General features: G+C 41.2%; 1 protein-coding gene across 1 annotated transcript in view; it reads right to left on the bottom strand.

Annotated features, from left to right (window-relative positions):
* The window catches only part of ABTB3 (ankyrin repeat and BTB domain containing 3), a 171,590-nt gene that overhangs the window by 68,872 nt on the left and 88,638 nt on the right, over positions 1 to 14,080 (bottom strand). The window contains exon 2 of the mRNA XM_071551653.1: positions 2,645 to 2,794. Within this exon, the coding sequence (XP_071407754.1) occupies positions 2,645 to 2,794 (150 nt within the window). The remainder of the gene's footprint in view (positions 1 to 2,644; positions 2,795 to 14,080) is intronic.

Here is a 14,080-nt window from a genome sequence, read left to right as displayed (position 1 = left end):
AATTATTAATGTCAATAAACTACAGGAAATCTCATTCAATTAGAATTGCTTTTTTTAAGTACTTTTTTTCCCTGAGATAAAATTAAAATGATTTATTTTAAGATCAGTCTGTCCCTGGTTTTAAGTGCTCTTTTGAAGAGAAGAGAAATTAAGTCCTGGCTCCTGGGATATGGCAAGCTGATAGGACACCGCAGGCACATGCCTGGGGACTGTCCACTCTGTTGGTCCACAGGCCAAGCTTCTGACTTTGTCCCTCACTTCTGGTTGCTCTCTCTTCCTCCTCCTCCTCTTCACAAGTGCCATCCTCTTAATTCCCTCCTATCCACAAGGTCTCCCTCATCACCTTTATTCATCCCACTAGAGCAGGGGCTTTTCTGCATCTAATCCTTCCCTCATATCTCACTTTCTCCATGCCAGTGCTTGCCATATCCTCTTCGCCACAACGTTATTTCTAAAGCTCTCCACCCCCCTCATGCCACCAAAGCAACAATAAATCCTGCTTTGCCTACTCCCTCCATATCTTTACAAACCCCAGGTGTTCTTCCCAGCTTCTCACCACTGTTCTGCATTTCTGCCCCCAAGGCTGCAGTTTCCCATCTGCCCTCCATGGCACAGGTTTTGCTGTAACCTCTGGCTCATCTATTGAACACAGAGCAAACCTACTCATATCCCCTCACCCCTCCATTTTCCTTTCATTTCAAGATTTCTCCTCTAAATCCAGAGTTCTTTGCCCACCAACACACTCCACCTCCTGTCACATTTCACAGTTCGGTTTTGAACTCTGCACCAGCACTGCTCCACAGCACAGATTTCCACCCAACTGAGCAGATCCAACTTAACAAGCTTTGCCAACTACCACTCCTCCCACTGCTGCTTCCCTGACATGCATCTGCTTGCAGTGGCCAGGGAGGATCCCTCCATGGTTGGCCTGAGGGCTTTCTGGAGGGCTACCAGCCTGCTGGAGGTGCCAGCCTCTCCCACAACTGCATCCAACTCCCACTGATGCACTCTGTTCTTCGAACTGGCCACCGTGAAGACTGTTTTGCCTGTGTTTGCAGTCAACAGATGTACAGAAATCAAACCCTACCAACCAAGCATTTGAATCTAAGGTAGGACACTTAGAGATGTCAGATTTCTGGAAATCAGATTTTAAAAGGGGAGGGGGTGCTCTACCTAAGGAGTCTGGCTTTTTGGGTGTGTACAAAGGTTCAAGAAAAATCCAGAATTAAAGAAAACACCCACCCTGAAATACCCACAAATTACTTATTTGTTAAAACCCAACCATATGTACTTTAGGAAAAGAAAGCTTCATGCATAATTTAGTTGGCACACAGACTGTACTGTTGTGTGTTTCATGTGCGTGAAATAAAAGAGCATAAATTACTTAATCTGAATAACACCAAACACCTGATTCCAGAGACAGAGCAATGCTTCACACTGAGGCATGTAAGTGCTCTTGGCTTGTTGACATTTTACCAGAGCAAATTAAAATTAGCAAGCTGAAAACAGAAATTCATCTTGTGGCTTGTAGAGAAACATCCATGGTGCATCCACATGCCTCATGAACAGCACAACACTGAACTGTGATGATATTATGATGGAGCTACAGAGAAGACTTGCATTGCTACAGAAAGTGTTCCAACAATGAACATCAGATCGCTATACATGTTCTTTACGATGCTAGCAACACACAATTCAGTAATAAAAACAATGGTTGGGTAGACCATATCTCCATGGATTTGAATATTTTTTTAATTTCTCCCCAAAATTTCATAACAGAACTCAGGGAAAAAAAAACCCTTGATAGTATTTCTCACAAACCTCAGAAAGAAAACCACACTCTTTTTTGTCTGAATGCTCCTGTTTTCCCACATTATAGCTTTCTATATCTAACTAGACCATAAACATGTGATTGGAATGCTTCTCTCTTAATAAGAAAAGGTTTAAAGAAAGCACTTGTAATTTATCTCCACATCACATAAGGATGTACATGGGATTTGCCGCTGACATTCATCTGTGCCAAAAGCCAAGCTTTCAGATTTTCACAAATATCACAGATTCCCATATTTCTCAAAAAGTGTTTCGATTAATATCAAATCATTTATCTTTCAGGAGTAAATTCCTCTGGTGCAGGTTTGGGGTGTAGGGCTGTCTTCTGCAGGAACTGGAGAAGGAAAGGCAAGTGCAGGATCTTATCTAACACACATGGAACTAGCTCTGCCTTAAACAAGTGACAATATTTCTTTTACTTATTGTAGCCTTCAGCTTTTTGCCTGCCCATAATAAAACCGACATCCTAAAGAAATGAGATAGAACACCAATACCACAGACATTTGCAAGCCCGGCCAGGCTGTGAGGTGGTCTCAAATACAACATAGGGAAGATGAAATAAAGTATCTTTCACCTATAAAAGGGAGAGCAGTGTATCCAAACAAACCATAGGCATTGCTATGAGTCTGCACAAGACTACTTTCCTCCTATGGCTTCAGCTTCCAAACTAGCCCTGGAGCATGAACACAGCTAGATGCTTTCTTCAACATTACATATGCCTCCTCACCTCTCCTCTGCAGAACCAGACAATGCAATTGGCTTTGCCTTCCTTCAAGGAAAGAAATCCAAATGCTATCGACAGCCTTGTACTTACTGAGTTCAGCGATGCTCCCCACACGCGTAGCGAGTAAAGACTGCTCGATGGTCCTTAGCTCTGACTGGCTGAACATCTGCACCTCCCCAGGCTTGTTTGACCTTTGCTGGTCTTTGTGAAGGTTCAAGCTGTCCGGCAGGCAGAGAACACCTGTAGTGGATAAAAGGAAAGGAGATGTCTGATGTAATTTCAGGCAGTATGGATGACTTTGCTGCCACCACCACATCATTCTGGGGACATTCCATGACACAGACTCTGTGTGCAGAGCTCAAAGACAAGCAACATCTGAAACTCAATGTCACAGATGATTCATGCAGCAGAAGTGGCCTTTGTTTAGCTCTTCTGAATATCAAGTCAATTACAATGCCACCTAGGGATAATTCTTACAGAAAATCCTAGGAGAATTGCCCAAGGAGGAGTTCAAGAGGCTTCCAAAGAAGCCTCCTAGAAACTACTCCAAACCTGTACAAAATTATTAGAAAATGGTATCTAAGGGTATCTCAGAATTCTTAGATAGGCTTCAAAAAGATAAATGAGATAGACAAAACATTGACAGGATTTTTCTTTAAGGGGAATTCCACTGCCAATTGCTGAAATAATGGACAGTATCAAGATGTTAGAAGTGTCATTGATGGGCTGACTGAATTTTTGTAAATACAGCTCCCAGCAAACGAACTTGTTTAGGCTTCAAAAGCCCATTATGCAGAAGCCCTTAGAGCAGTGAATTTTTATGGTGCAGAGCAAAACTAAAGCTACTGATAAAATGATTTACATATACATTCATTCAGGCACAAAAGTCACTTTCTGCCACAACATCTAAACACTCAGGAGTAGATAGAAGGCATATAGTTATTCATTAAAATCATTGTCATGCTAAAAAACATAATTTATTTACAAGAGCAAACACTGCATTACCATCCTTGGGTAACAGATGCATTGGTCCAGCTTGGAGAGCAAGCTCTGCTCCCTTCCTAAGGCCTGGGAACACTTAGCTCTGGCTATGCTTTTCATAGCATCACCTTCCCAGTCACTCTGGGACACACACAGGTGGAGACTCAGGCAGTGGAATTGTACCTCTTTATGATGATTAAATTTCATTTTATCTCCAAATGCATGGTATGCAACAATTACCTTCGAAAATAAGCCAGAGTAGGAAACGTGTTTTTTCCATTAGTTTTTACTACTCTTTCCTTTTAAGCACAGACAGGAGATTCTGCCCTTATAGGCCAAGGAGACTGTGCAAAATACATTACAGAAGAGGTACATATTTATAGTGTTTTTCTTCAAGGGAATGACTTGCTTATTTTCCCAGCTCAGAAAATATATGACATCTAACTCTACCAACCAATAATTCAGCCCATAGGTACAACATTGGAACCAGAGCAGAATGGCTACCTTAACCTGTTTCTCTCAGTTAGGACACAGCCCCACAAACATCTCTGCCTTGGAGCACTGAAAGACCAGGCAATTCATCCAAAAGAAAATGCTTCTCACCCATCTTGCTAGCTTCACCAAACTGCCTTGGATTCCTTCCTCCCATCTATCTCTTCCCTACAAACAGTTCAGTCTACAAGTTATATTTGCAACACAGACCTAAAAAAACACATCCTGGGAGAAGAGAGGTGACACAGGTTCAGTGAGCCTATTCAAAAGAAAAAGCAGAAATACACACTGGGAAAATGAAGACCAAAAGTCTTGCCCACCACAGCCATGAGACAACAAATTAAACCAGGATCAGGATCATCCTCTGTGCACAGCAGCAGCATCAGAACAAAATCCCAAACAGCCTTTTTGAATGCTGGAGATAGAGGAGCAGGAACAGATGTAATTTCCAGCTCTGGCTCCGGTCCCAGAGTTGTAACAACCCTGTGCACGTGTAGAAGGTCACGAGAGGGTAACACAACTGACAAGGAGTGCCCTGGAGAGAAAGAGCAGGACATCTGACATAGCAAAAGGGAGGGAAGAATTCAAAGCAGAAAGGTAAGGAATGAAAAGCAACAACAGCTTATCAAACAAGCTCTTCAAATTCTCCTGCCATCGCTCAGTGGCTGACTCGCATAAACACTTGGTGCAGTGATCAACATTTATATTCTGTGGATGCACAGAGCTTGAGAAGTACAACACCTGGATTTAAAATGCAGGATTGCCTTCATATTTTAGTAAGTACTCTCTTGGAAATCTTTCTCACTTTTTTTATTATTCTTTATAATTTTAATGGATAGAAATTAAGTCAAAATTGGAAGAGTCTTCCCTGCAGAAAACAGATGTGAAAATGTTCTAAAAGATTTCTAAAAACAAGAAATAAAGCAAAACCAGCGTTATGGCATCTTTAAAAATGAATTTGATAATTTTTCTGTGAAAACATACCTTAAGTATGGGGGGAAATATTGGTTTATGATAACTTTACAAACAAAAAATGAAAATGGTTTAAAATCATAGTATGTACAGAAGATATTTCTCCAAATGATTTATGCAGTGGGATATAGACATTTTATTCTATTACTTTATCTATGACTCTGTTCCCACAGCCAGGCCTTTTCCTTACAAACAGCCCTGATGATTAATTACTCTGTTCTTTGGCGAGGGGAACATATTCTTAGGTTCTTGGATGGAAAAGCACAAATGAAATGCAAAATGTGCCATTGTTAGAAAATGTAACAAATTCTAGGATGTGTCATGCCAAAGGGTTTCACTTGGGTTGGGGATTAGCAAAGACACACAATAGCCAAACATCTGATGCTTATATGCCAGCTTCAAAATTATAATTGACCACAGCCAGTGACCAGTGGGGTAATGAAAGATTTGTTTATAACTCATAATTTTGCTGGATCAAATCTGGTTTTCAGGAGTATGAAGACATGGAATTTTATGGCTTGGGCATGCAACTCTGCCAAACTTCTAGTTTCAACTATTTTCCCCCCGCCAAAATATTAAAGTGAATAAAATGCCTTTTTAAAGAAAAACCCACTCTCTCTTTTTATTAATGTTTGATGCAAAGCTTAAGTTCTCTGATGAAAGGCTACAGCAGGGAAGAAGAGAGCATGCCAAATTGAAGAAGGAGGGGAAAAAGATAAACACTTTGTGATTATAAATATCTTTTTTATATATAGAAACATCTAAAAAGCTTCACTGGTTTGGCTACAGTTCAACTCTATTTTAATTCTCTGGTAATTGGTATTACTCACTTGCCTTTTCAGCAGTGTTTTCAGCTGTATTGTGTTGAACTTGAAAAATAGGTGAGGACCCCAAGTTTCCAGTGGCCTGAAAACCAGGATTTTTTCCCCTTTCCTTTCTGGCTGTCACTGCCCATGCTACCTGTCATTCCACACCAAAGATTTTTGTGTAGTATCGTCAGAAATGAACAGCAGAACCTGTCTGTTCTCTCAACTGACAGTGTTACATATCTTCCCTTTCTGCATGGTTCCTCAACCCTGTGCCCTTCTTTGCCCATTATTTTATCCCTCTTCTTCCCTCCGACTCACTAAAGTGGAAACTAAGAAATCTGTTGTTTGATGATTACAGAAATCAGTTGTTTGATGACTCCCTCAGAAGAGCCCTGGTTGCTCTGTGCCACCCAACTACGTTCAGAAGTTACATGTTGCACCTCTGACTGCTGTGAACCACAGGAGCAAGGCAAGGCAGTCAAAACACCCCAGGGTATTTGAACTCTGTCACTTCTGCTGGTGCTTCCCCTTGTCTGTACCCTCCTTGGGGCATGGATCTGTCTAGGACTTTATTGCAAGGAGACATATCCAGAATGGGCCATACCCAAAATTGCTTTAGTCACTTTGCCCTTGGCCTCAGAGCACCCTGCAATCTGTAGGTAAAAGACTGAAGAGAAACCCATACATTTTAAAATCAGCGGGATGCCAAAAAAAAACCAACACAGTGACAAGCTCTTAATGCTACCCCTCCCAAATCTCTAGAGAAAAAACAACATCATAGAGAAAATCCGATGCACAATTAATACACTCTGCATTTTTCCTGCCCTCTGGGCTCAGCTGAAACACAAACCAGAGCTCAGTCCCTAAGGAGCTGAAAATCCCAAATCAGAAAAGTATTTCACAAAATGACAAAGTGAAGAGTGAAAGCGCCCGAACTTCTAAAAGAAGTAGCTATTTTAAACCTTCAAGCAAATTCATCCAAAAACGGGGGTACCTGGTAACTCTTTTCCTGTTTTCCCATGCACAATCCCAACTCTCTGGGCTTGGCTGATGCACCACCCTCCATTGCAAAGCAGATTTTGGCACAGAAATACATCCCTTTCTGCATACTCAGTCTGTCACAGAGCTGACCAGTGCTGTCCTTGCAGCATGACAGAAGTGTGTGTGCATCACACAAATACCCCAACTCAGAGCCCAGCAGCCGTCCCAGCAGAGCTCTTCAGTGCCTCCCCAGCAAAACAGCCTGAAGGACCTCATAGTCAAGAGCAACTCCATCACCAGGCACAGCAGCCATTTTGTGACTCTTAAATTTTTCTGGGCAGGATAAATACAAGGTGTGTAGCCCAAATCTCACCTAAATACAGAGGAATCATTAAAAAAAATTAAAAAATCTAAGCTTTCACCACTGTTCCTCAATTTAGACAGATACCTGCACTTATTTATACACCAGCTGTTGGCAGACATTGATTTCTGAAGTGCCCACACTGCAGGACCAAGAGACTTCCCTTTCTCTCCAGCATGGGCTGTTGGCTTTCACTGCTCTTGACAGGGCACAGCTATTTGCACCATGCATAGGCAGACCAAAGGGCAAACCAGCAAAAAGTAAGCCAAGTAGCCATTTGTATACCACCATGAATGACTACACAACGTGCAAAGCAATAGAACAGTAAGGCTGTTTATTTGGGACAGGTAAGAAAGTTTGGGGCAATGCTGTATTCCATACTCAACCTGTAGTTCAGTTCAGTCCCTAATCACCTTTGCCAACTAAACCAGTATTTTCAACTGTGAATCCATCTCAGGAAAAAGAGAATGAGAAATTTGGGACCTAAATTTGCAGTTCCAATTACTGCATATCTAATGTTACTGCTCCAACCTTCATCTTCTCACCATTGTAAACATGTTTTCATACCACACATATCCCACATTTGAGCCTGTTATTTGTATTTCAAGGAGTCTGAAACATTCAATCAAGCTATTGCTTGAGCATACAGCAAAATCACCAAGACCAAATGCTATCTCAATTATTTATAAAGTGATAGAACAATGCAAGCAAGGAGAAGTCTGAACTGCCCACATTCATTGGTCTGCAATGCCTAATGTCACCCACACTTTAAATTCCTTGCCTCCTTCCTCTCCTTTAGTATTCAAATCCCATGGTCTAAACAAAACAAATTTCCAATGACATTACATTAATAAAAATGTCCACTGAACAATGGGATTCAAATGATCCATGGCTGAGGCATCTAGCAGAAACCCTACACAAATGTGTTTGCTTTGACTAAAAATGTAAGTGTTGTAGACACCATAAAACATTTTTTGAACATTTCGCCATTCATTCCTTTGGAAAGAGTGTGAGAGTTCTTTATATCAATTTAGAGTGTAGATAGAAGCATGAAGACTTTGCTGCTCTCTTGTTATTTTTCTTTAAGTGCTCCCACTTTAAAGAGAAAATAATTCAAATTTTATTTTACCTCCCTCTTTATCTATCTATTACATCTTAAGCAAAAGTATGTATCTGGAAAACGGTTTATCTCTCACTGCAAGAAATAGCTGGAACCTTCTAAGAGTTTATAGAACCTAAGTGTGCAGGACAGACACAAGGCAAATTGCTATGGAAAATGAGCCTGGAAATGATAGTTAACCCTGAGCTGTCCACAGCACATGGTGTTGCATGTAAATGCCAACCTTAGCCAGGTAAAGTAAATGCCAACCTTAGCCAGGAGGACTGCCTTTAGAAGTGGGAAATCCCCTCAGCCGTCTTAATTTTTTTTATTTTTTACATGGGAACACAGAACTAGAAAGTCTTTTGAGTCCAGTCTCCTGCTCTCATAAATATGTGAAGTTCAAGAGCTCACAAAATATTCAATAAAAAAAAAATAAACTCTGTTCTTTCACAAAATATTTTTCAACACCAGAGAGCATTCCTGAGATCTACAACATAAAGGCTTATGGGAAAAAAATAAACCTGTCAAAAGTATTGCCAGCTGCCTTTGCAACAGCAAAGCACTTAACTAGGTGCAAACCCCACATGGTTGGTGTTTTGACATGCAGAGAAACTCTCCTGACCCCACATTTTGCAATCGTGGCAATCAGGAGTATGTGAGGACAATGCACCATCCAGATACATGGCGGGGTTTGAAGGATGACATGAGATAACCAGCACCACAAGCTCAGCATCCTGACACCAGTGCAGAGGACCTGGTGAACCTCAAGGGACACAAACTACTTACTACACAGAAGCTCACACTTGAAAAAAAACACTATGGTGTCCATTTTTTGAAACAGCCTTCACCATCACTCCTGGGCTCAGCCTGTCAACTTGACTGTCAAGGCAGATGGAAGACATCTTGACTTCTCTTTACAGAAATGAGACTACAGGGAAAGCTTTAAAGCTAATCATATCAGCCAGTGCTTTCAGTTAAGAGAAGACCTGGAAAGTGTTCAAGGCGAGGAGTGCAAAGTGTCTTCTTTCCACACATTCCAACCCAGTCAAATAACAGGGAGTGGCTTTGCATGGAGAAAATGCAAAGCACTTGGGAAAGCTAGGTGATGAGATATAGTTTCCAGAACTGGAGTTTAAAGTAGGCAGAGCAGCCCAAACAAGGAAGGGTGGAACAGGCACAGGAATTGGACGACTAGCCAAAGACATTAATAGGTATTATCAGCCTTACACTTTGCCTCAAGACACTGGCGTTGTGCAGATAAAGTAATATTCATGTCTAATTTATAGATAATGTGAAAATAAAGCATTAGAGAGTTTAGTAACTAATTCCAGGTGAAGTAAGAAATGTCAGAGAAAACCAGGAGACCATAAGGCCTCCAGCTACGCATTTTAACCACAAGAGATCACCCTTTTTCTCCTGGAAAAATCAGCAGAAGACCACATCGATAACGCTTAAAAATTTAAAGAACTGAGAGCCTAACTAAATCATCCAAAGCAAAGAGCACCTCCATGAGATGTCAGAGCAGATGCTACAGGAAGACGAGATAATAGAATTATATTACAACATGTGACTGTGATATCTTTTCTTGTAACCAAGTTTCTTAGCACAACATATTCTACTTAAGTGGGACATCGTCCTTATTAGGATCCTTCCACAGGCAATAGTTTTTGCCTAATGATAATGAGTGGCAATCACTGCTGCTTAAAATGGCATACAAGTAACAACAATTCAACTAAATTAGGATATATTCTACTAGCACCAAGCAGTTAAATGGTGCACAACCAAGTGGAACGCAAGATGGATTTGACTGTTTAGGCTGTATATTACAAAAGAAAGAAGAATCAGAGTATTAGATCCCCCTAAACATAGAAACTGAGCTCCCAAATCACCAACTACAGCTTTACAATTATTAGAATATAGAAAAAATAAAGTCTTAGTCCTACCAAAATCAATTGCTGAACTTCAAAATCCTCAAAACCACCACAAATATAAACTACAATAACAGTGAATATGAAGCAAGTCAGTTCTCAGGCAAGAGAAGAAATGGAGATCCATCTCCTCCTCATCCCAAGGTCTCTCCTAGTCCCTGAAGTGATCTTTGGGATACTACCCCTGACCAAGCAGCAGAAGATGCTGCTTCCCATCATGCATCCATGGGCTGGACAAACAACACATGTACTGATGGCACAGGAAACTGCAGCTGATGCAATAGCTGTGTTCCCATCCCGTCCCCCAGCAAGGGGACTGTACACCTTCACCTCCCTGGCATTTTCACCACTGATGGCCAAGAAGGCACATTTTATCAACTTCACAATAGGAAAAGTGCACAACAGCACACTCTGCTCAGTCATGCTGTTCCACTGTCACAGTGACCATAAAACTTCCAGTCAGAGTTGTGATTTTTTTGGCAGAGAGATGTTAGAGCTGACACAGTGCATTTATTTCATGTTGCGTACCCATCAACTTGAGATTACCCTGATCTAAGCTATGCTGCCATGAATCCAGCAATGTGTGGGAGAAAGATTTTTTAACAATCTCAGATATGAGGCATCCAGATACAAAATATAAAATTTAAAAATGCCATATCACCTTCCTTCTTTGCTGCATGCAAATAAACACATGCAGAGTCTCCACTCAAGAAGAAGTTGAGAGGTCATGGGGAATCTGATAGAAGAAAGGAGCATGATGAATGTGTTGGCAGTACCAGCAAGTGAGAAAGCTCAGGGAAATGTGGATTTGACAGTACCCTGTCTAACTGCGAGATGCCTCCTGCAACAGATTGAAGATACGTACTCAAGGAGGAAAGGATGTGCTCTGGTATAAAGATGGACTCTGGTAACACACAGGAGTAAGAACTCAGGCAAAAATGGGTTTAGCTGAAAAGAAGCACAACTCCCTACTAGCCAGAGTTCGAAGAAGGTCTAGGCCTTTGAGTCACCAAAAATTACTAAGAATGTGTTAATTTTACAGAAAAAAGACCTGTCAGCTGATAGCAGAACAAGAGGATCCAGTGATTCATAGCTTAATATGCATTCACAGAGCCTGTAATTTCCCTCATCAGCCCCTTGAAAAGCCCAGTCATGACAGACCACCTTCCCTTCAGCAACTGAGAGGTGGCCACAGCTCGAAAGCCCACTGGTGCTGAAATGGCATCTCTCCTAATTCAGTCCAGACTCCTCCAGGTACTTGATACACAAATAGCAAGAACAAAACCAGCAGCTAATTAATTAGACGCTATCATATATGAGCAGTGACCTTGTAACGCTAATGGTTTGGACTTCTTGAGAAGAGACTGAACATTAAATTGCAAATGCAAGAATGTAATCCCACATTTTTGCGACACCTACAATCCAAACAGGCTCCTGTTCCATGTATAGCAGATATATTAAAGCAGTACAAAACGCCTGATCCAAAAGAGCGTATTTTCCATTGCTTTCTCTGTGTGTCACCATTCCTTTGGCATAGGCACCATGTGTCAGATGCTTTTGGGAGTCAGACACATAATTTCAAAAACATTGATGCGTTTCCATTTCTGAGCAGTTGCACTAATACTGAACAGTACACTTGGCAAGAATATTTTGAATACCCTAAAAACACCTCCTCCATTTGCTTCAACATTTACAGATTAGAATGCTTTTTACAGAAGAAGGAATTGTTTGCCAAAAACTCCTCCTTTCACTTTGGAAAATCGTCAGCTTATATAAAACCCAGCAGAGAAGACACATGGTGCTGAGACTGAGTATGGGGCATTCCTGCTGTAGTTAACCAATTGGACCCTTTGCATTTCACAGCTGGAAAAAGCTGGAAATAGGATCGAGGGGAGTGTGACAGGGTGCCTGTGGTCTATGAAGCAATCACTGCCTTGCACTTGGGAGCCAGTTACCCATGTAAAAGCTTATACGAACTGTATATGCAAACCATAAGTATGGTTTGCAATTCAAACTGCTGAAACGCCTGACTATACAAGGGTGGGGTGACCAGTTGATGGGAGAATGACACTTCTTTCTGCAGAGCTAGGTGCTTGCTGTTTGCTTTCTAAGTCACCTTCCACAAATACCAAAACCTTGGGTTCTCCAACCATAATATCAGAAAGCAGCTAAAATCATCACCATCCTTCAATTTCCATCAACTAAACCATTGGCCCCAGAGGTTTCTGGGAAGGTAGTAGGGTAAGTGTTCAAATAAAATAAATATAAAACAAATACAATTAGTTAAGTCTGTGGTCAGTAGGGCATTAAGCTCAAAAACACATGACATGTAGGCACCGCAATGAAACCCCTGAGCCAACAGGCACATATGAATGGAACTGCACCACTGCTGCACATTGCCATGCTTCAGCAGGAAAATGCAGGCAGCTCTAGCAGAATTCATATTGACTTAGTAAGGGTTGGGATTTTAGCCCCCCAAGGAGTAAGCTTTGGGTAAACTGGAGCATGCTGAGCCCACAGGAAGGTTAATTAGGATTTCCTTTCACCTGCTTGCACAGATGAATATATATAAGATTAGCCACTCCACCCTCACCACACAAGCCCATGCTTAATGAAAGTAAAGAATGATAGGATGGTTTAGAAACACAAGCTGCTATTTACTGGCTTTAGGGCAGTATCCCATAACTACAAGAATTTACTACGCTCCTTCCCACCCCACTAAGGACAGTGCTAAGCAAACAGATTATCACAGCAGGGTAAAAAACACCTACTGATTAAGTACATGGTACAGGATTATGGCGATCTCTTGAACTGCCTACAATCCCACAGCAGGATATGCCCCACAGCCTCCTGCATCCCCCCCACCCAGCCAGGTTTGGTACATCACATGGGGTCTCCCTAGCAGGCAAGATGTCCTCGTCCACAAATGCCTGAGTTTCTGAACTGATAGCCATGACCTGCATAGGACCAAGGTACCCATCTCTCACCCTCAGTAAAAGAGTAACCTTCTGCCTTCAGCATGTGTTTCAATGAGGTTTTGCCATGTATTTAAAGCCAAATATTGACCTAAAAATTTCACTGACTGGAAACCCTGGATGCCAGCCAGATGACAGTCCTTTCTAAAAGTAACCTTTCCGTTCTTCCAAAATTCCATTTGGCTTACTACATAGAAATGGTTGTTAATAGCACGTATTTCACCATCCAGACCTTTGATATAGACATCTACAACAATAAATCAGTTCTGACCAGTAATGGTTAACCTATATACGTATATATATGGCAAAATCATTACAGACAATAAAAAAAATTTACAAGAAGAGAGGGCAGACTATGCTGCTAGCACAGGTTTATGATTACTTGCCCTACAGATTGGCTGGCTGAACTCATTTCAAATAATTCAAGTTTTATTGAATTGGATGAGCTGATGGACACACTCTTCCCCATCCAGCTACAACACAAACTAACTGTGTTCATGTGAATGAGCTCATTACATGGCTACCAGTTGGTCTGAAAAAGACTTTAAAATTATTTTAGAGGTTTAATACTTCTTCTTAATCCATGCAGAGTATGCATTTGTACATTCTGAATTTTATATCAAGATCACAGTTTTATTCCTAAAGTATCTCATACATTTTTTGAAAATTATGCCCTCTATTACTTTTCTCAGATGGAAATGGCTGTACATTTATTCTCAGAGTGGTTAAAGGTCAAACCCAGTTTTCTTTTTTGCATAATCTGAAGATTTGAACCTCTGCATTATTAATGTCCTCTGTTTCACCGAGGACACTCACAGATCAACAAACACCAAAACCCTGCAGTAAAGGAATATGATCATTTCTGTGTCAGACCCTTCTCCAGTGCACTGAACAGGCAGTAGTTAATGAATAAACACGCTCGCTG

Source organism: Pithys albifrons, chromosome 3 (genome assembly GCF_047495875.1).
Source record: "Pithys albifrons albifrons isolate INPA30051 chromosome 3, PitAlb_v1, whole genome shotgun sequence".
NCBI classification, from domain to species: Eukaryota; Metazoa; Chordata; class Aves; order Passeriformes; family Thamnophilidae; genus Pithys; species Pithys albifrons.
This window is presented reverse-complemented; position numbering and strand designations above follow the sequence as displayed.